At 44.3% G+C, this 23,511-nt stretch overlaps 2 protein-coding genes across 10 annotated transcripts in view; one reads left to right on the top strand and one right to left on the bottom strand.

Annotated features, from left to right (window-relative positions):
• The window catches only part of si:rp71-79p20.2 (SLC2A4 regulator), a 42,898-nt gene extending 36,283 nt beyond the window's left edge, over positions 1 to 6,615 (top strand). For both annotated transcript variants that reach the window (XM_037104487.1, XM_037104485.1), the window contains one exon: positions 402 to 6,615. In XM_037104487.1, the coding sequence (XP_036960382.1) occupies positions 402 to 513 (112 nt within the window). In that variant the 3' untranslated portion in view covers positions 514 to 6,615. The remainder of the gene's footprint in view (positions 1 to 401) is intronic.
• Positions 6,616 to 10,344: 3,729 nt separating this feature from the next.
• zbtb46 (zinc finger and BTB domain containing 46) overlaps positions 10,345 to 23,511 on the bottom strand; it is a 68,748-nt gene continuing 55,581 nt past the window's right edge. For 6 of the 8 annotated variants that reach the window (XM_037105314.1, XM_037105316.1, XM_037105311.1 and 3 more), the window contains 3 exons: positions 18,545 to 18,867; positions 17,084 to 17,126; positions 14,934 to 16,962 (listed from right to left, as the gene is read on the bottom strand). In XM_037105314.1, the coding sequence (XP_036961209.1) occupies positions 16,172 to 16,962; positions 17,084 to 17,126; positions 18,545 to 18,867 (1,157 nt within the window). In that variant the 3' untranslated portion in view covers positions 14,934 to 16,171. Of the gene's footprint in view, positions 11,318 to 13,005; positions 13,182 to 14,933; positions 16,963 to 17,083; positions 17,127 to 18,544; positions 18,868 to 23,511 lie in introns of those variants that run through there. The other 2 variants (XM_037105319.1, XM_037105318.1) reach the window with 2 other exon arrangements.

Genomic DNA, 23,511 nt, shown 5'->3' with positions numbered 1-23,511 from the left:
CACTTTAATGTATAAAATCAGAACTGCCCTTTAATAGCAGGAATTAGCCACTCTTGGGACACTGCACTGCTAAAACACTGAGTTTCTGTTCAGGTGCTGAATCCTATTATATTAGATCTATGATATCAGGTCACATAAAAATTACTAAACAATTCAAATTTAGTTCCATCAAATCATTGACTTCTTCACAGATGGCTGCCCTGTTTTAAATTCAGTGTATCTCTTGACTTTCAAAGGAAAGACGTATGATATATGTGTATGTGCGCCTGACCCTGCCCCTACATGTGCATGTTTATATATGCCTCCAAGTGCACTGCACACGTATGTGTGTTTTTATGCCTGCGTGGGCGTCTGGATGTCTGTGTCTATGTCCTTATGCTGTCACATCTGCTGTTACCAAGGAAACCCCGTGGGGAGGCGAAGAAGTGCCGCAAGGTGTACGGCATGGAGAAGAGAGACATGTGGTGCACAGCCTGTCGCTGGAAAAAAGCCTGTCAGAGATTCACCGACTAATCTGGTCCCCTTCCCGCATCCGCGAGATGAGCTCTTCCTTAGCTGAGAGCGACAGCTGGATGGACTCGTCCACCAGAGGAGACAGGGGGTGATTTCTTCACAGCGGAGCTCTCGGTGCTGCTTCCTTCAGCCCAACATAGGGATCGCCTTCTCTGTTTTACGTTTTCCAAGTACAAAGAGAAAAAAAAAAACTGGTGGGTAAAAACAATCAAAAAAAAAAAAAAAAAAAAATCAGCAAGAAAAAAGAACTTTGCGCAGGTTTTAAGACTTTTTTTCTAAGACTGAAACATTTTCACTTCTTTGATGAATGACGAAAAGCGAAACATTTTGAATTGGATTCTGAACCTTCTGATTTGATCTTTTGTTTTCTCACTCTACATTTTTCAAGGCCTCAACTCAAGACTACAGATAAGCTTTTTGGTATACTCTGTTGTTCATTATAGGATCATCATCTACTGTTTATTGGGTGGATCATGACTCTTTTTGGAAGTTCAAGGGTTAACACCAGATTTGCTTGGTAAGACCTCTGTAGCATATCTGTTTTTCGTGTCACTGTTCAAGGGAGTTCAAACCTACCAAAGGCAAAAAAAACAAAAAAAAAGCAGCCTGTTCACTTAATCCTGAATCTTGCATCACTGTCCCCTGCAGCCTTACTGGATATTGACTGTATGTTTAAATGCATATTGTCAAATTCAGCACAACCAGCTATACTTCTTGTACTTTTGTAAAGTTACACAAACCGTCACACAAAGAGGTACAAAAAAGTTTCCCCTTGACTTTCCAAAATGTTTTTGAGAGATGTACACAACAAATGAAATGTGTTTCCCTCTGTTCTTCTCTATACTTAGTACCCTTAGTAATATGCACCTTGAAGAAATTAGTTGTCTTTTAGAGTATCACTGTAACCACAGCGTTTGTCTGAGAGAGTTGGTATCTCTTCTTTATATAGAGTTTATATTCAGCAATGACTTGCTGAAGCAACTAGCAGTTGCACTGTGCAATCAGCAGAATTTCTTGCTTTGTGGTTGTCATTGTTATTATGGTGAGTCATGGCAGAAAGGCTCAGTTTCTTCCTGTTTTTTCCCTCTTCAAGGTTTCTGACAGTTTTAAGTGAAGAATGAACCCAATCTTTAGTCTTTCTGAATAACTGAATCATTAACCAGCATTACAGCATTTGTAGATACCAGACCTAATTTCACAGGAACCAAGCACTTTTTCCTAGATTTCTAGGTTTTTAGTTGATGTTGTGTTTTAGTCCTCACTAATAAGATCTCTCCCTATGGTCTAACATTAGAGAATGAAAGTGAGAATCAAATCAAGTCACTTCAGAACAGCGCTGTTTCAAAGTGTTTAACCAAAGTGCTTGTTTTTGGAGCTGACCTGTAATAAAAAATGGCAGGTCTGCTTTCCCAAGTTTTGGATTAAATATAGTAGGTTGGAACTCTACTTTTTAGTACACATCCAAAACAATCTTCTTCAGCATTAGTGAACCAAGGAAATGCACCCATTGATTTTAAAGCCCAATATTTTTGGCTAATAATTTCTAATAATTTTCCTACAATTACAGCAAGGAATAGAAAATACAAAGATGTTTGTGACCTGATTGCTCTTTATTAGAAATATTTCAAGAAAAGATAATCTCCTGCAACTCAGTGTTCCTGAGTGTTCCTGCAAAAGACAAGTTCCAACCTAAAGCCTCATTCGGACAGGGCTGGTATTACCTGTGGACTGCTAGTGATTTATAATAATTAATTTGGAATGTCTGTGGTCTTAAGGAAGTACAAATCTACCATGTCCTTCATTTGTAAAGTAAAAATTCTACTGCATATTATCTACCATATTTCGCCAGACACAGGGGTCATGTGATGATGTTTGCGTGCAAATCGGCATATTGGTGATTTGGGGTTGTACTTCTTTTAAAATCGCTGTTTGTGGTTGCCAGACAACTGGAAAATCATGAAATGTGAGCGTGGCTCATAATATGTTTAACGGCAGCCGACAGCTGTGCTGTGAGATCAGCTGTATTGATGTTTAAAAGTGATGACAGAGTAGGTCAGGAGCATCCACAACATCTGTTCCTTGATCTAAATCAGCTACAAATGTTTATCTATGCTTGTAACACGCGCAGAAAGTGGGCAGATCATCTGTAAACTGTATCAATAATGTGACTGCTAAAGAACAGATGCTCCGCTTATGAAACAATGTTACATGGAGGCTTGTCATCATATCCCGGAAATAATGTCTGTAAACACGAGTGAAGTACAGACTGCGCTTATTCCTGTGCGAATGTGCTACACGAAGCACAAACATGAGGTGGTAATTTCTAAATCACACAGGGTCCCCTGGTAATACTAGTCCTGTGCGAATAGGGCTTAAAACTGTACACCTGCAGGCTGAAGTGTATTTGTAATTGGCTGTATGACATGGATGGACAACTTAGTGATGATGTCTTATTGTTGACAATAATTCCAATTATAAGACAGAATTACAATATTTAAAAGTAATTCCTGCATTCAGAGATTCCCTGGAAGAGTTAAACTTCTTTTATAAAGTATTATGTTGTAAACACTAGTCAAACAGTTTATTTTTCACTAGTCACATTCATTTAATTTTGTTGCCCAAAATCACAAATGTTGCCTCAAAGGGCTTTACAATCTGTAAATGTGACACCCTCTACGCTTTGAGCCTCCATTTAGATCAAGAAAAAAAACTCATGTTAAACAAAAACTAACAAAAAAAATAGGGGTTTTCTGATCTGCTCTCAGAGGCAGAGTCATGACAGTAGATGTTTTCTTTAGAACAGATTCACTTGTGTATGTTTTCTTAGCTGTTTTTTGAATGTAGATTCTGCTGTGTGTCCTCTGCTCTCTAAGCGCTCCTGACACTGACCTGACCTAATCACCATGGCAGCGTATGATAAACACACACACACACACACACACACACAGTGCCTTTTCTCTCCTGTATGAGCAGACAGTATGACTTCAGACCTCTGCCGCCATAGGGTCACTCGTGCCGCCTGCTGCCGGTTGATAGCATGTAAAAGGCGACCAGTTCTCACTTCTTAATGAAAGCTGGGAGGCTTGACTGTTAATTGGTGTGCAAAAAAACACATTATAGTCATTACAGAATTCAATATCTTAATCACTTCCCGTTACAAACTACCATTTTGTTTTGAAAATGAATGATCCTGCCTGTAAGTTGTTAAGACATCCCAGATAAGCTAGGCCTCCGCCTCTCTCTCTCAGCTCTTCAGCGCGTTCTGCGGGCCTCCTTCGGTCAGAAACGTCACAAAGTGCCAATGAAAAGAACATTAAAAAAAAGGAAACTGACCTAGTGAAATTGCACTACGCTACACTGCGCAAAGACATGTTTTTATACATGGGTATTTTATACACACATTTTGAAGTGAGGATTTTATTCGATGGGGGTGGGAGGGATGTCGTCACTGCCCGGTTGGAATGAATGGGGTGTCAGGGACAGGGGTTCTGTACCTCTGGTTGTCCCCCATTCTTCATTAGTGATCTTGACAGTTGTGTGTCAGATTTATTGTGCTAAACATAGTAGTGCTGGCCATTTTTTAAAAGTGTGGTACTGCAAAGTACGGTGTGGTACATAGACAGTCACTTGGAGGGTTGCCAGGGGCTGAAAGCAGCACCTGCCTTGTCTCAGTGATGGGAAAACATCGGTCTCAGTCAGTGGCTACACATTATGGTCTTAATAACGGACGCTTTTACACTTTTTTATTGCCTTGAGGTTTTTTTCTCACAATACTCACACACTTTTTTTTATCTCTAAATTTCATCTTTGTGCTTCCTTTACTTCTATAAAAACAAGTTCCTGCTTCTTTACATTTTGCTGAGCTGAGGTAGTCACTGTGTAGATACTGTTGTTAGTGCTGGATACCACTTTTAGTCTGGTCGTTGGTCAAGTGTCAGATGCAACCCATCAGGTCTCTCTCCATCCTCAGTGTAAAGCGCTGTCCACCAGCATGGTTAGGGGGCTGATGCTTTTGTTGGCAGTGAATCAAACTGTTAGCGCGCGCTAAGTGCTAATGTTTGCTGGCCACTATTCCAGCTTTTCTCGAGTTGCACTAAACAGGCCTGTGACGAATACGGCCCAAGCGCTCCACTAGGGCCGGAAAGAAGTGGGGACAAAGTTGCTCTCGCGAACAGATCTCACACCAGAGAACTTCCTCGGTGAACTAGATCAAGAGCTACAGCTGTCACCTAGAATCGTGGGAGATGGAAGTTGAAGTTGACTGTTAATGGGTGTGATTTGCAGACACAAGACACGCAGTGACGATGCGGATGGATTTGCAGTTTCAGGGCAATCTTGTACATATGCAACATAAAGAGAACCGTGAGGCTTTTTTTTCATATATTGTTGTCGTTTTTCTTTGTTGTTATATCTTGTTATATGAAAAGTAAACTTTTTTTTTTTTTTTACATTATAGTTGCTCGGAATATTTTCTTTCTTTTTTTTAAGTCGATTGAGAAGCTATAGTGAACATAACACATAAAGATACAATGTATATTGTAGCTTAGAGGCAAAGGGGAGAAAAACAAAACATGTTGAATGTAAAAACCTACAAAAGTCTTTTTTGTCGTTGTTATATTTGCTGGCTAGTTTGTATTGCCTGTAGTGAACCTGTTGCACGTCCTGATTTCGGTATCCAAATCTCTTAACACCCACATACAGCTGTCGCTACACTGCTAAATCATATCAGATAACAAAACCATGCAGTATTGCTTTACTATCTCACTTTGTGCAATGAGACGCTTTATAATGGAACAAGAACTAACTCGAGCTTTTGGTGACACCTAAGCTTTCTCGCTCGCACCATTGCTGTCGTCTTTTGTCTTTCTCCCTGCCAAATAGTCTTTTTTTTTTTTTTTTCAGAACATGTGTGGTTGTCGTGGATGTTGTTTGTGGTCGTGACGTCAAGTTGTTGTTAGGCAGGATAACCTTTGACCTTTTTTGTCACGATGAATTTAAAACGTTGTGGGAATCTTTATCCTGCCCCGCACATTCCAACAGACAGCGCGCTTTTTTAGTGTCTTCCACTCGTGTCCTAATAGACATATCCTTCCCATTTCCTTCTCACTACAGTGATCGCCTTTCGATTTTCCTGTTCTTGTGCTATCCAGCTTTACTGTGGTCCCACCCAAGCCTTTACCCAGTATATTAAGCTAAACGAAAACCCTTGAAATGTGCATAAAAAAAGCCTTCATTTATTTTTCCACATATGTCAAAAGTGTATGTGCTGCGTTTTTTCTTGAATGTCAGTTTTCATTTGTGTGTAAACCAGCAGCAGCAAAGCCAATAGATCTCCTTCCAAATCAAATGTAATGTAATGCATTGCAATGGCAGCTCCACTCAATTCTCCGCTTCTTCTACTGTGTTCTCTTATTGTTTGTCCAGGCTTTTTACCCTGCGTCTGTCAGAATCTCTCATTGGATGACCTTTTTTTTTTTCTCCTGTCGTGTTTTTACCGAGCCTTACACTGGCTAGTGTGAAAACTGACTTTTGCTTTTTTTTTTTTTTTCCTTATCGATTGATTGATTGATTGTCCGTTTGAGTTTGAGGTTGTTTTGCATGTCTAGCATCGCTCTTTATTTTTTCCCTGTTCCTTTTACGTTGTTAGGAGAAATAACACTGAAGGGTTTTATGTGTTAGATTTCCCCTTTCAGTAACTGATAACCCAAGGCTGATGTAGTTTGTTTTCCTCTAAATGTTAAAAAAAAAGAAAATGCTCTTTACACACACACACACACACACACACACACACACAAACACACACAAACACATACGTGCACACACACAGCTTAAAGCATTTTGAAGGAAACGTGACGTCAGCCTCGGGTCTTCACTGGAGGGCAAGATTTTCTCCTGTGTGTGTGGGCTCGGCCTCTGGTCTTCATCAGCAGGCCCACGCACATGGAGGAAGCACTTTCTGAGGAGTGGTGCACTCAAGGAGTATTTGTGTGAATGTCAAGCCTATGACTAGTGCTTGAAAAGATGGATGACCATGTATGATGCTGATAATGTGATCTATGTGATGTAATGTGATGGAAAGAAAATAAACCTGAATGGAAGAAGCCTGAATTCTTTATGTTTCCTATCGATGTAATGGCGGTGAAAATGTGGCTGCAGGCAACAAATTGTTAAAAGAAGGCGACGTCTAATCGATCGACAGTCTTTATTCCTTTGTCTCTACTCTCTTTGACTTGTCTATTCCGCCCCCTTGTGGACAGAGGGTGGTGGTGGTTATGACCGCACAGGACAAGAAAAAAGGCACAGCACACAGTGGTCACTTCTTTACAGCAGCAATTTCAAAATTTATTGAGACTGATTGGTTTTTGCAAATAATAGTCAAGCTAATTTCTTCCACTAAACATGAAGTTAGAAAGAGGCTCAGACGGCCGACGGGCCAGCCCCAACATCAAAACAGGAGGCTCATGGTTGGCTGTAAAAATGTTTCGTGATCAGTACTATCAACCGAAAAAATATCTGCACAAGAGCACTTAAATCTGCCCGAAAACAAAACAGGTGTAAAAACAGGACAGTTTTTTTTGATTATTTAACACATTTTGTTACAAACACAGGTTTATGATAATCATCAATATAAAGTCAGTATCATATTGAACAATATTCCCAATGAAAATAAACAAACCTCAAGCTTCAAGTGCGACCTTTTACAAATTAAAGACCCTCTGAAACTTGAGAGAAAATAAATAATATATAATAGTAATATAAATTCATATATATGAAGGTATACACACATCACTCTTAGTAGAAGAACAAAATCTAAAGTAAAAAGCGCCAATTTGAAATATAGTATAATATAGATATACCCATATCTATGGCTTCATGATTTTGCACGTGTGAATCAAGCTATACAGGCTAAATGAGGATTGCAATTTGTACACGTCTAAGAATACCCATATTCATCTGCAGTAGAGCAAACAGTTCCAGTTTTGCATCGTGTGGAATGAGACAGTTGTGTGCAGATGCCGAAGACGTCGCTTTGGTATGACAAAATGAGCACAGGCATGCAGTTAAGACCACGAAATCAGGGCACAGAAGGTCATCAACACACGGTGGGAAGGAGAATCTATAGTCGCCCATCATGATTCGTCTCTTTGAAGTTTTACCCTCAAACAAACATTTTTCTGCACCTCTAATCTGATCAGTCGCTTTTTTTTTTTCCTTTTCTTTGTTTAAGTATCTCTATCCGTCGACACAGACACGCATTCGCCAGACACTCTCGCAAGCACACGGGTGAAATGTCATTGAGGCACATATTGAGGGGTTGATGGCAGACGTTTTTTTTCCTGAAGTACAACCCAGTATGAGGAAGAAGACATACAGTACAGGTCGTGAAAAGAGCGCAGGGTCCGGGGGAGTCACACATACATCCAGATGTCTCTCAGTGGCCCACAAGAGCACCACCGGACAGAGATTTGTCGCCGATCATGGGTTCCTTCCATACCCACCTTTGACATTCATAAAAATCCTAACCCCCATTGTCTTTCTTCTTTTTTTTTCCCACCCAAAAACTTACAACTATTCGATAAATGGGTCGAAAAAAAACAAAAAAAAACCCACAATAAATAATACAAATAAAATAAAGACATTTGCCAGACATGAAGAAAGCATCACAAAATCGCATTGCACTGAGAGTCTTTTTCTCAGCGGGGGTTGATGGGAGTGCACGGCACCTGTAGCTGAGAGGGCCTGATGTGTGCAACCTGCACTGGCAACGAAATGTTTCCCAGAGTTACTGCTGCAGCGCTCGCCTTCCCTTTATGTAAAATGAACTAAAGAGTTGAGGCCAGTAAAACACCGGCAGACAGAAATAAAGCATGTAGACTCCACTCTCCAGGTTTTTCTGTCTGCATGCCATGTTTCTCCTTGATTGTGTGTCATGCAAGGCGTGAGACAGTAGAAACTAGTTCGCTTTTTAAGATGCAGTCCTCTAAAAATCTAGCCGGTCCTTTCACACAGCCCTTCATATTCACAATAATACCATGACGTGTGCACTTTTTTTCTTCTTCTTTTTTTTTTTTTTTCCAAAACTGTGACAAATAGTGACAGGTTCCAAAAAAAAATAAAAACAACCCAACAACAAAAAACTGTTAACCACAACGATAAAATCCAAAAAAGCACCTGCACACACGGACTGTGAAACAAAAGCACTTCATGTATACAAGGTACTAGATTGTTTTTGGTTCGATATAATCAATTAGTGTACATTAGTGATGCAAAAAAGCGTGTGCTGAATATATGTTTTTTTTCAATCAATATCTAACAGAGAAGTTTTGACGGTGAAGTTGTTTTTTTCCCCTCGGTAAAAAAAGCAAATACGACAGAAAAAGCGTAAACTGGCACAATAAAAGGTTTGATAAAAGCCCCATGGCTTGCTGTCCACAACAAGGCAAAGTATAAAAGCTTTTTTTTTTTCTTATACAAGATATAAAATATCAAAAAAAGAACACACAATAAAGCTTAGCATCCAGCACTTAATAATAATTAATAGTAACATCAACAACAGTAATCATAGTTCTGATAATCATAATAATAAGACATGTCATCTGCCTCACTTGAATTGTCAATAACATGGAAATAATCTTAAGAAAATCAATATAGACTTTTTTTTTTTCCCCGACACTGGACACTCAAACATTCTTGCATACGAAACACTCATCCTGTTCTACCCAACACACACAGAGCGAGAGGAGGGAAATGACTTCTCAAAAAAATTAAAGGAATCCACAAACAAGGTTTCTCAATAAATAGCTGTTAAACAAAAACAAATTAACATTACACTCTCTACGAATATCAAACTCGGAACTTTCAAGAACATTTTCTGATCCTCTTCTTTTTAACCTCACAAAAGCCGGAGAAAGTATATCACCGAAAAAAAAAAAGCTAAGCCGTGGAAAGAGTCTGCATATTCTGTACTTGAAGAAACTGGAATTACGTGACTGACCAAGACATGAACAGAAGTAGAAAAAAAAAAAGGAAAGAAAACGTTTTCAAACAAAAGGCAGCTCCTCCTTCGGTTGTGAGAGGCGGGGCTCTCAGGTCCTAACGTCACATCCTCCAGAGACAGCGAGAGAGACGGAAAGAGTTAATTAGTGAAGGTCGCGAGGATCCCTTTGTGTGCTTGTGTTGAGTCGTCCAGACAGAGGACGCAGAAGATGGTGTCCACTTTCTTCATATAAAGACGGTCAAAACACTGTGAAAGTCTCTTTCTATCTCTCTCTGTCTCACAGACACGCGCGCACACGTCACTCTCCTTTTAAACCCCAAAAAGAAATCGTATGTACATTAGTCAAATCTCCAGAATTGGTCGGAATGGGTTGATAGAAACCGTGTGGTAAACTTAAGCCGAGAAAAAGATTAAGGACCCCACTGAAAAGGCAAAGGCTATGTATGAACAGCGATCTGCGCGAAGATTCAGTGATTCTTTTATATCGTGATAACAGTCAGGAGGACATGAAGTATATCCTTAAAGGTAGGTGCGGTCACCGAGTTGTTTAGGTAAGTAAAGATCAGATCAAAAATGTAAACCACGGGTTCAGGGCTTTGATAGGAGTCAGTTGTCATTAAAGTGCAAGTCTGTGGCAGTAGGACTCTGCATCAACGGTGTGCCATCGGGCTGCCCCGGTCCTCCGACACACGTAGCTTTGCAATAGATTTAGACTCTCCCTTCACTTTGCAGAGAGACGCTTCCCCCCCCCGAGGAACATTACAGCCGAGGTGGGACCAAAACACCCGCCCCAAAACCCCAACCCCCAACCCTCGGCCCCGCCACCCCCACCCTCCAGGCTATTTTCCCTACACTGTCAGTGATCCTTGGTTTCCATGGTGATTGTGATGGCAAACACACAAAGTCGCAGTCTAGCATTGGCCGTGTCCTTGGCAGCGTCCTCGTTGATTCCTGTTGTGACAGAGTAAAAAACTACTGGACTCTGGCCTGAACCCTCAAGAAAAAGAAACACAAAAAACACTGCATCAGAAGTAAAGGAGGTAAGCAGAAAAAGCCTTGCACTCGAGCCATCCCTTGACCGCCCTTCTTCTACTACGGCAGTCAAGGTTGAGAATAGCCTAAGTGTGTCTGTATGTGTGTGTGTGTGTGTGTGTGTGTGTGTGTGTGTGTGTGTGTGTGTCTGTGTGTGCGTTTTTGAGTGTGTTTACATCATTGTCGTGTGTCACCCTATAGCGTTTCCGTTCAAAGGAAGGCCTGCCCACGGTGGGACGAATGGGTAAAAGGAGCAGAGGATTCTGCCCCAAAAGATCGCAAGAGATCTTCAGAGATTGGTTTGACGAGCCACTAACGGGAGCAGGACAGATTCTAGGAGATCCAGGCGAAGTCCCTCTCGCTCCCGTTCTGCTGCTCCCCTTCCTGTGCCGAGGAGTCGCTCTCCTCCTTCTCATTGTCCAGTGCTCCGTGTGCCTCAGCGGTCATCCCTGAGTCCTTCCACTTGCCCCCGTCTTCCTCCCCTTCTCCCATCATCTCCCCATCCCCTTCGACCATCATCTCCTCCTCCCCCTCTCCGTCGCCGTCGCACTCCGCCTGGTCGTCGTGGAAGCGATCGCCGGGATACAGCTCCTCCTCCGGAGAGATGTCTCCTCCAGCCTCCCCGTTGTGGTCCAGCAGGGCGGCCATGCCCCGGCCTGAGCAGTCGGCGCAGACTCCGTGACGCCTCGAGCCGTGTTTGATTCCGACGCTGGCTGCTGACATGAAGACTCGGCTGCACACCTTACACACATACTTCTTGTCTTTGCTGTGGACCTGTGAACACAGAAAATTCAACACCTTAGTTGGCGCCCAAGTTGCATCGACCCAACATGGCATCACCCACTGGACGACTGGATTTGAAGCCTCGAGTTTGGCATTATGGTCGTCAGAAGTAGCAACATTTGGATGAGAGGGTAGAGCTCAGGAGGATACGCATCGCTTCGCTTTGGCCCTGACTGGATCTGGCCAAGCCGAGGATTGAAATCTGTCGGGTGTTGATCACAGGCCAAAAGATACTTTTTCACATCAGCTTACACTGGGAAAGAACCATCAGCCTTTATGTAATGACTTGTTTCGCTGACAGAATTCAAATGATTGAGCCAGATAACATCTTGAACGTATAAAAGAGCCACATGATTAAAATATTTTATCCCTATTGAGGTCAACAGAGTGCTAAATCGGAATTTAGCTGGTGGAAATCTCTTGTGAGTGTGATGTATGGATCCCAGAAGCCATGCAGAAGATCTAGATAATTGTATACCCGTATAGTTAATGTGTCACTGACCAACTTTGATTTGAGGGATCAGGGCTATGTCCAGATTTTACTCAATACATCCATGAATCGGACCAATGTCTGCTCTCCATTCACTTTACTTAATACTAGGAAAAAATAACGACATTCGACAAAAAAGTGCAATGGAACACTCATCCAGGTAGGGGTGACCAAGCCTGACTTCACCAACATACAACCACGTGACGTCACAGCAGTATGATGTCACTCAAACTTTTTACAGATGCAGTGTTTGTGTTGTGAAATGTACCGAAACAAAAACTTTTGTAGGTGCCATTTTCATTTCTATTCAGCTGATGTATGCTTGATAGAACTCTTTGCGAGCACATAGTACAAGGCCTCTCCTCCTCTCTTTTTGCAAGTCTGCTAAGCTGTTAAATCAGCTGCTGTAGTTGCTTGTGAAGTTCAGCAACTAATCATTAAAACATCCGTTTGCTGCAGGCGTCCACTTTTCCTGAGCAGATGCACTAGGGCACACCACGTACAAAAAAAACGTTTCTCTAACTGGGAAAATTCACATGAACGACAACTCAGAGAATCTGAGAAAAATGTTGGTGCCCGATTTGCCGGGCCAAAACATAGCAGATGAACGTAAACATTGGGTTAGTGGGAAGAAACTTGTATCAAAGTCAGGCATTGCACATCAAGTTGTGGCTCGCGTGATCTGCAACAACTTTTTTTTTCCTCATTCTACATTGATGCCCATGAACACATTGGAGGACAGCAGCATTTTGAGTGGAAGTTAGGAATACCGACTCAGACATACCGACTTCCGGCTTGCAGCCTAAGAACCTGAGGACATGCTGTGGTGGTGACAAGGCTATCTCAGGGTAGCTACGCCCTAAAACATATGTAGCTTTATCTGCATTTTTCTCCAAATTGGACCATAATTTACTGGAACAAATGTCATGCTGTGTTGAAGAAGACTTCAAACTATCAATCAAGACCATAAGCTAGTCAGGAAATTGTTTGGTGCAGTAACAAATCAAATAAGAAGTGGGGTTATTTTCTCATAAGCTTACAATTGCACACTTTTTTTGCAACCAGTGCTTGCCATTAGGTTTTTAGCACATTTGACTGACTTCACTTTTTTTTTTTTTTTTTTTTTACACGTTAAACTTTTGTTGTGTGTTTTACTGCCCCCTGCTGGTGGTCACATGGCTGCACTCACCAGCGTGTGCCGCTTCATGTGCTCCCTTCTGGTGAACTTCTTGCCACAGATTTCACAGGGGTAGGGCCTCTCGCCGGTGTGGGAGCGCATGTGCCTCTTCAGGATGCACTGGTGCATAGCAGAGAAACTGCAGTAGGGGCACTTGAACTTTTTACGGATCACCGTGAAGTCATTCACTGGAAAAACAGGGAGGGAGGGAGAGAAAAGAAAAAGAAAATGAGATTAGCGTTGAATGTAGCTCGTTTAAATAAACCGAGACGTCACTTTTCTGTTATTACATTTAATTAGCGGCATGGTCTAGAAGTGTACCATCAATTCCCATGGCCACCCCAATCCCAGTCAAAGCTACAGTTGCCCTGGCAACAGCTCTTCCTCCATACTAAAGCAATAAAGGCAAAGAGATACTATAAACACGACACAACAGTCAGTCTGCCTTAGTTGCTCTAGAAGGTCTCTGCTATGGACAGCAAAAACACAGACGGAAACACAAACACAGACAATGACAAGAGGGCTGAAGGCTGGGAAATAAAATCACACACACAAAGGGAGGCTTCAGCACAAAAAAATATAAATAAGAAATAAAAAAAAAGAAGAAAAAAAAAGAACTAATGCCATGTCCCCCCATCTTTGTGTAGAGGTCTGGTAAGCCAATTATCTCAAGGTCTAGACTTAAATGGTAGTTAAGCCAGGTGAAGGGCATCCAAGTAAACAGATTGCGCGTGTGTGTGTCTTTGTGCGTAATGTGTAAGTGTGTGTGTGCAAAGAAGAAGCTCTACAGTCAAGGCATAGAGCACACGACCATGAGAGATCAGGGACTGGGTTTTATGAGCAGACAGGCATGACAACACACACGCTACTGTACACATCTACTGCTCATAAAGGAGAGGTGGGTCAAACACACGGTTCAGGGTTAGAAGCTTTAAGTGATACAGTATAATTACCTCCGTCTGCAAATTGACTTCTGCTCTGATTAAACACTCGACAGCACAAAAACATGCAAGTAAACGTCAACTGCACAACACATCCGAGCGTCTTATTCAAAGAGCGGCAGAATAAAGACAAACAGAGGAACATAGCGACCGTGTGAATATGAGGCATATATAAATGGATTTTAAAAAAACTGCAGAGAAGTTTTCACATTTGTTCCATCACAGTTTAATTACAGCATAAAAACTACAAGCAACAATGTCACTCTGTTTAGAAAAGTACATATCTTTGTACAGTACATGGGTTTTTGTTTTCTTTTGTTCAATGAGAAAAGAAGTCACGATCTAGAGCGCAAAATATCTTTCAATATTTACAGCAACACATATTCAAACTAAAAAAAAACCCCAAAAAAACAGCTAGACGATTTTTGCCATTTCTTCCTCGATGGCTGGCTCCGCGGAGTTCCTGATTAGTTCCCGACTTCTCTGAGCCTGCCAGTCTGTTGCAGCCGCTGCCAGGACAGAGTGTGCTACCTGAGAAATGGGATTTTGTCTTAGGAGGAATTTGGCATTTTCCCATGTCGTACACATATAACGAACAGCAGCGGGACATATTTCCCGACAGACACCAGCTCTGATTTAATGGAGCACGCAGAAATTATAGCTCTTTATGTTGGGTGTATTAAAAGGAAGAAAAAAAACACAACAAAAAAAACAGGTGGAGTCTTCCCTTTGGGTTTCACAGTATGGGTGCGCACAATAAATCTTTATTAGTTGGCTGTATCAAGAAAATATCTTGGGTTTTATAGTTGCAGGGTTTGAGAAATTTGGCAGAAATTGGTGTGAATTTACATTAGCAATGATTTTGAAGCCAGTGTTCATGCTGATTCCAATATCCTGCGGCTCTGTAACACCCTCCACCTAACTCCCTCACCATCTCCCTTATTCATCTCCACTTGTCTTGCCTTGATCACCCCCCCCCCCCCCCCAACACACACACACACACACACACACACACACACACACACACACACACACACATTTTCTTCTACCTCATACTCACGGCCGCACCATTTTCTGTCTGCGGCGGTGACATCACTAAGCTGGCCCTTTGTCCCCACACTTCCTCTTCAGAGGCAGGGTCGGGGGTTAAGGAGGGCCGGAGCCGTGAAGGACCAATTACTGTCCAGCTCCAGCCACTAGAAGACTTACAGATCTGGGACAGAGGAGATGGACACAGAGAAAGAGGGAGAAAATGACACCACCCAACCCCCATCTGAGCTGCTACCCAACCATTGTTTTAGCTGGCTTTGTCTTGTTGGGCGCATCCCCTCCATCTGCACTGGTCTGACTCTAGGTAATCACGTCGGACTGAGGACTAAGGACACACTCCTTCCTGTCCACTGAAGGTGGATCTGTGGTAGAAATACTTTGTTTGTCGTCATTCTCTAAATTAAAAATAACCACAGTCTTCGCACATATACTACAATAAGTTTTCTGCTTTTTCTAATATCAAGTGAAAAAAGGAGAAATAATCTGCTTTGGGTCTTAAATCTACTCTCATGCTGCAATGCCGCAAAGTTCCTGCAGGTGGTGTGGTTGTGTGTGCTGTGAGCCACACAGACGACTGGCAGATAGGAACTGGGTCTAAGTGTCTTTGTGCCCGTAATGCAGGGGTGGACATGAAGATAAAGATCTCTCTGCCTAAAAAGGAGAGGAGAGTTTAGTCAGACTGGTGACTGGCTGGCGACGGAGAGCCAGACAAGTGGTTTAGGTCTGGGAGGCGTAAAAAAAAAAAAAACCTGCCTCCCCGTCTCTCCACCCGACACCACAGCGGAAAGTGATTCACCTGTTCATGGGTCCAGTAAGTGCGCACACACGCAAACCTAAAGATACTTTTAAAAAACTGCATATATTTTCAGTCGGTTATTCAAACAGGACAGCTTTGCATAGCAGTTGTGCATTATTGACATCTGAGCTGTCAGTTCCTGTTAAATCGCCTATTAAAAAATAATGGAACGACATAAAATTTGTTGTAAAAAAAAAAAAGAAGAAAAAGAGTCCCTCAGTGCTTATAATCATCTCTCGAGACGTTTGATTCTAAAAGGAACTCTTCCCTTCTCAGTGCAACGACACCACAGAGCATTTTTGGCATGAACGTACAACTCATGTGACAATACACCGCTAATTGATGGGCATGAATGGCTGTGTACATGAGCCTGCAGCCTCTAGATCCAGTTTTAATTCTCCACATTGATGCTGAGATTATGATTGTCAACTTTCATCTCCTGAGAGAGCCTCCACAGTGAATCAATAACCCCGCCCTGAGACATTTCCATTCCAGTGCTGCCTCCCAGTAGAGCCCCTGGCACAGACCCCACCTGGCAGCACACTTTAACATGTGTCGCCAGGTTCTTCTGGGTGCTAAAAGCCTTGGCACAGGCAGGGCAGGTGTGCCCTCTCTCTTTGGAGTGCACGGAGGACAGGTGCCTGTGCAGGTCTGTGCGGTCTCTGAAGTGTTTCAGACAGTACACGCACTGCATCAGCTTCTTCTTGAAGTGGATGGTCTTCTCGTGCCGGTCGGCGTTGGATTTGAGGGTGAAGCTGGCGGGGCACTGGGAGCAGAGGTAGCGCGCCGGCGTGGGCTCGGCCACTGCGGGGCGGTAGAGAGACTGGTGGAGGTGGAGAGGCTGGGATTGCGGCTGGTGATGGGGCTGGGCCGGTTGGCGGTGCGGGCCCTGCATGCCTGGCCAGTCCAGGGACAAGGCCATCAGAGAGAGGGTGTGGCGGTACTCGTGTTCCCTGAGATGCTCCAGGCTGCTGAACAGCCGTTTGCACAGGGAGCAGGCGAACCCCTGCGATGGCCAGGCACCGGGCTCTGGCAGGAATCTTTTCCCTGACCCAACCTCTTCGCCCAGTCCCCTAAGCCCTTTATTCCCTCTACCAGCCACGGACACTGACGCAGGCACAGTCAAGCCACCAGCACAGCTCTCCTCGCCCATCTGATCCCTCTCGACAGGAGACTGGTCACCTTCCAAGGCCAAGACAGCGAGAAGGAGAGTGAGAGTGGAAGTGAGAGAAACAGATAAGGTGCAAAAGGTACTCTGTGTGAACTTATCTCGACGTGACAACCTTTAAAGCCAAAGCCATACCTGTGCCGTGCCCTCTCGCGTCATCTTTGTCTTTCTCGCACTCCTGTAAGCACAAAACACCCAGTTATGTCACGCACGCACACACACGCACACATCTGTATGGAAATGTCTGGGCATGCAGGAGGCAGGCAGGTGAGACAAGCTGCAAAGACAAGCTCTTTTTTTTTTCGTTCACACATGTGAGAGAAACAAAGAAAAGAAGAGAAACAACAGATCAGAATGATGTAAAGACACAAATAAATTGTTAGAGATCAGCAAGCAAACAAAGAGAACGTCAAGTAAATAGCCGACAGCTCCTGGATGCTGTCCTACGAGACACAGAATGAGCTGTTAGGTTGATCTACAGTCTTCATAATATCTTCCTCCTGACACTTATACACTCACCCCCCCCACCCCCCCACCCCCCACCCCGGGTGTCAGCGAGGTGCACCGAACACCTGTCCCCCTCTCTTTTTTCTCTCATCTACATCCCATCTACACTCTAATCTTCCCAACCATCCACTCCGCGCAATTCCCTCACCCCCACCCATTTCTTACACTGCCCTTCCACCACCACCACCACCTCCTCCTCCTCTTCCTCCTCCTCCTCCTCCTCCTCCTCTCTAAGAACAGAACACCATGCACTGGGCAAACAGATGGCTTGTCCGTAGAGATGGGGAGGCTTGTTGGGAGGCAGGTCCACTGAAATCAAATGCTACTCCTTAAACGCTCACCACCACCACCATCACCAAACACACACGGACTGGCACAAAACTCACATCCACACATGCTCACACTGCCATGCTCACACACACGCCCACACTCACTCACACACACACACACACACACACACACACACACACACACACACACACCGAACAGAACAAACAATTTCCTGGGCTGCGAGAGCAAACCTCTCATTGTCTACTTGTATTGATTCTACTCAGTCTCATCTCACTGCCTTGCCCGTTATCTGCCATCTCGAAGCACACGCTGGCATTGTGACTAGATGTGTCATCTCTAATGTAACTACTACAAACTACCTTTGCAGCTAATGCTGCTCAAAGACTCCTGGCATGACGGCGAATTTCGGGGTCTAGCTATATTAAAAAAATATTTGATGAAGAGTGAAGAACTGGAAATCTGAAAGGAAGAGAAATCAAACACGGGAAAAAAGAAAAAAGAAAGACAGGGAGAGAAAACAGCTTTTTCAGTGTTGGAGGAAATCCACACAGAGAGGGGTTGAGAGATTAATCTCCAAAAAAAAAAAAAAACCCCTACCCCACCCTCCCACCATAGTGCTGGTCATTTTCTATTCTCCATCACCTCGACCCCCCTCAGTGTGTGTGCAGAAAAACAGGGTGAAGCTGCCCCCTGGATGCTTCTCTCCACTCGCTCGCACAAACTTTTTTATCTGACTGGAGAAGCGCTACCCAGAGAACAGCCTCCGCCCTGGAGATGAGCCAGGCTCTGTGCGCTTACCTCAGGCGGGGTGGAGGGCTCCGGGCCCTCGGGGGCCTCTTCCACTTCCATGTCCAACCCTTCTGAGCGCAGTGGGGGTGCCCCAGCCCGCAGACCGGGGGACTCCAGGGGCCGAGGCTCAGAGGGGTGCAATGGCGTGGGTGGAGTGGGTGGGCAGTATGCTGATGTTGATGATGGCGGTAGTGGTGGTGATGGTGGAAGATGAGGAAGAAGAAGAGGAAGAGGAGGAGGAGGAGGAGAGGAGCCAGCCCCCTGTTTGTTATGAATAGTGGCCCCCGTGGCCCCTGGCCGGAGCGTGCTGCAGTAGTTGTTGGAGCGGAGCCCTGAGGAGCACAGGAAACGAGTCTCACCCACCCACTCACGTACAACTGCAACTCTGCTAGCAGCTGGCCACCAGAACACAACGGGAGAGAGTGGGCAGGGGGGCACACAGAGGCTGCCAGTGCTACACTATCAAACACTATGGAGAGGGGGAGGAAGAAAAACTCTGAAGTTTCACTTTCCACCAGCCGAGGGGAAAGGGTTAGGGCTTCTCTCTTTCTCTCTCTTTTTCTTTTCGCTCCTCTGCTCTCCTTCTCCTTCCACCCACATGCGTGCGCAGAGGATGGCAGCGTGTGTGTATGTTCCGTGTGAGAGAGTGTGTGCATGTGCTGTGTGAGCGAGTAAAATGCATATAAGGAGAAGGGCTTGAGGATCCTCTGGAGCGTGGAGGGAGATTGTTTTGGAGAGGAGCCATCTTGCAGCTCAAGTGAAGACTTTTTGTGCACGCAGGGTAAAGGACGGCTACATCGACCATGTAGGATGTTTACCAGCAACAAGTTAAGGCACGCCGGATAAAGAATTTCACATTTCTTCTTTCACTCTCCATTACTATTCACAGACAGGCTCCTTTTTCTGCAGCATTAATATCAACACCCGCTGCCACTCGGGGTGCATCTCGTTTTCTTGTGAATCAAAGTTTAATGTGCAGGTTATTCTGGATGGTGTGTGTGTGTGTGTGTGTGTGTGTGTGTGTGCGTACGCGAGTATGTGCGAGTGTGGGCAGTTTTTTTTGGGGAATGTCTCCAGAGATATGCAGTGGGTTAGCCATTCATTGCCCTCCTCTGCACAACGGACAGAATCACACAACCATGAGGCTCGACCATGGACGGATTCCTGGAATGTTAAACTACCGCGCCCGACACTCCCCACTCCCACTTACTGAGAACACACACAAATGCTTCACTCCCCATCTCCTCTTCTCTACCCCCCCCACCCGCCAGTGATGGGAGGAACAACAGTCAGAGGGAAAATGGAGACAGAGAGCGAAGTGATGAGCTACAGGTGAAACGGAGCCGCTCATTAGCAAATGGTGTTCTGGCTGCAGAAAACTCCCCCACCACCACCACCACCACCACCACCATCACCACCACCACCAACAACTATGTCGACTGGGTTAAACAGTCTCTTCCCAACGAATTCCAACATATGAGTTAGGATTTTTGCAATCTTGTCAAGCCGAGTTTAATATTGCAGCCATGTCTGGCAGGCTGTAAAGAACACAAATAACAGCCGGCTGACTCAGTGCACAGCGACAAGAGTAAAAGAGGTAGAAAGGAAGGAAAAATACACGAAGGCAGAGACACTGAATCATCGCGTCCTGTCCTCCACCTGCCATCAGAGAGCGGTCAAGAACAATTAGGACTGTTTTGGCTTTAGGGGAAGCAATTACTGTAAGGTGATTGACCGGGTGCCAATAGCTAATCAACCGAAACTTGGTAAGTCTATCTGGAGGAAATGGTCAGATAGGATTGGTGTTTTCCGTGGCCGCTTGGTTAATAGGTCCCGTTAGCAGTTTAATTCCACTTCTATTGTTATACAGATATGATGAAGGGAGGCGAAACAATTCTAAAAGTGGATCAAGGCTGTGTGATATATCAATGTGATATCTTTACCCTGATTTTGGATATCGTACAACATGGAACGGTGTCTTTTCCTGCTCTAAAAGGCTTCATTATAGTGAATATAACTTTTGTCTTACGGATTGTTCTAATACTTTGTCATTACATTGACAGTACTACATTTGAGCATTCATCAGAAAGCTCACTGTACCCACAGTATTGTCACAACATCAGTATCAAGGTGCAAATATTGTGAGACTGAATTTTGTCACTAGAGTTTATCAAGCGCCTTTAAGGAGATGTCACAATATCGAGATGTACAATCGAGATTGTTCATTATGACAGAGCCACCAGGAGCTACAGTACAGTACGGTGCGAGTCACTTTTCAATAGTAGCTGTGAAGTGATGAGAGCAGCCGGTGAAGAGAAAAGTTCAATAATGTCAGTATGAACCTTATAGTTAATTGGATGTTCTTTACAGCCGGTGCACGGTGGCGGTGTGGACAGGTGCGCGCTCACGCGGGGATGGTCCAGCAAAATCCAATGTCTGGCATTGATTGTCTGACGCACAAAAGGGGGTAGTGGGGCCAAATCCCAATGATCTTAATTGGATTCAGGCTGATTGACACACGGACTGGTTCCACTGTATTTTGGCATTGGACGTGACAGGAGGATGTAGATGAAGCATCTGAATCATGAGCCCCGTCAACAAGGTGAGGAGCCGGACCAGAATGCAACGGGAGAGCGAGAGAGGCGTTCAGCGCTTTAAACTGTAACATCGATTCTCAGTTTGGTCTGATTTTGGATGTATGACTCTTTAGGAGAAACATGTTTTATTAAAGAGTCAATTATACAGGAATGAGAGAATGAGAAACAGAGGAAGACGGAGGGAGGGAGAGAGGGAGGGAGGGGGAGACAGAAGCTCTAAGTCGAGGCCTTTTTGCTGATACCCAGTGGTCTCCCTTGAATTGGGCCAGGTGACCTTGCTCTACCTCGTCTCGGCCTAGATCAATACTTTCCCAGGATTTTAAAACCAACATACTTTGATGCTCCACAGTCGAAGTAAAAGAGGGGGAAAGAGACAGGAGTGAGACAAATAAGGAGGAGCTGCAGGAGCCGGCCGGAATGGGAGGGAGCGAGGGAGAGTGTGAGGGATGAGTGTTAAGGAGGGGTGAAGGAGAAATGGATGAAGGGAGGGAGGGAGGGATGGATGGCGTGAGGGGGAGTACAGGAGGGAGAAAAGGACAGGAAGGATGTTAAGCAGGGGTGAAGGAGAAGCAGGGGAGGAGGGGGAAACAGGGCTGAATGGAGGAAGGGAGGGAGGCAGGGAGCAGCGATCTGTCAAACCATGCAGACTTATCCTCCGCCCAGTAATCTGAGGTACAGTGTTTGTTTATCTTCTGTCCTCATTTAGACACAGGGACAGACCCGGGGAGGGAGGGGAGCTTGTTGGCCATCTCGACAAGCCCATTTCCCCAACCCCTATTGTGTAGAGAATTCAAAATAGGGTTTGGCTAACCAAAAAAACCACCTCCTTGGTGACGGCTGAAACACAGCTAAAAGAGTCATTCAACGTGTGTTTTTTTTTTTTTTTTCTCACCATGCAGGGAGCAAACGATTAACATTCTCTGAATTCTCTAAATTTCCTATTCATATAGTCAAGGCTGGGTGTATCTGTGCAGCGTGAGCACGTATCAAAAAGCCTCTCCTCTCTTCTTTTCTGGAGCTTGCGAGGCTGTCTATCTGTGCTGTGACAGCATCTGATTCCGCTCTTTAAGCCAACAGAAACATCTCAATCCCACACACTTAACACTTGCACAAAAGGGGTGATGCGATGTGACGTGCGTTCGCGAGCGCCAATGTGCAACAGCGAACGCGCGTTTTGGTCTATTCAGTCTCGGCCCCGTCTTTTATTTTGTAGGTGAGTGGGGCTCAGCTCAAAAGGCGCGACTATGCTCCGAGTTGTACCCTTCCTTTGCTTTTCTTCCGCTCACAAAAAACAGGCAGAACTCAGGACAAAAGATCCAATTACTAGCCGGTAAAAGCAAAGAAACACAAACACACAAATTGCACACACACACACACACACAAATGTGCCCACGCGGACATGGACTCGAGCAAATATACGCTCGCGCTGGCACACACACACACATGTAGACACACTGACAGTTTAACACCCTCACTGAAGGCAAAAAAAAAAAAAAAAAAATGGAGCGAACGCAAAAGAAATCTCTTGTTAACGTGGGCAAATTAAGCACAAACAAGGAATTTTTGATATTATCGTGATCAGAAAATGGCTCATTCTAAAGGAACTAGTGGCGATAAAAAAGAGTTGTTCTAGTTCTTGTGCGGTGAGATATTCAGACACTCACAAAGGGGAGAACAGTCGTCGATGGCTAAACACACCTGAGCATCAAACTATCACAGATACTCACAAAAAATGAATAAGGTTGAATTTATATTGTTTGCTGTAATTTGCAATCATCACATTTGACCATCACATGTTTTTACGGGACACAATTTTCAAAACGCTCACTTATTTTGAAGGTGCTTTCGACAGGATGCGGAGGATTGTGCCTGTCGATGAGGAGAGGCAAATTGCCAGCTAGTTATTGGCGCTGAAGTACAAGGAGGTAAATAATATGTGAACAGTTGCTGCGGTCCTATTGAGTTATTTTGCTGCTGTGAAATGCAGCCGTGGACCCACTGATACGCACAAAGAAACTGTCACATAAAAAAAAACAAAAAAAAAACCAAACAACAAATTTTCTCACGACAGCGAGAGCGATCCCAGCAAAATGTTCTCTCACTGAGTCACCGCTGAGTAGTCATCACTGGCATCACCACACAAACCTTTTACACACTCAAGTGGCATCACACACGCGCACATGCACATGTGTGCGCACACACACACACGCATTCAGAGTTATCCAAATACAGTGGCTGATGAGGGAAAATACTCTGCAGAGGAAGAGGATACTCATGTCAAAAGCGGTCAAGCCTGTATGTTTTATGTCTCACAGGTGATCACATGAGCAGGTACTCAAAAAATACGCTAGTAGAGTCAAAGCAGTTTGTGTTGGAAGT

Source organism: Acanthopagrus latus, chromosome 7 (assembly GCF_904848185.1).
Source record: "Acanthopagrus latus isolate v.2019 chromosome 7, fAcaLat1.1, whole genome shotgun sequence".
Lineage (NCBI taxonomy): Eukaryota > Metazoa > Chordata > Actinopteri > Spariformes > Sparidae > Acanthopagrus > Acanthopagrus latus.
This window is presented reverse-complemented; position numbering and strand designations above follow the sequence as displayed.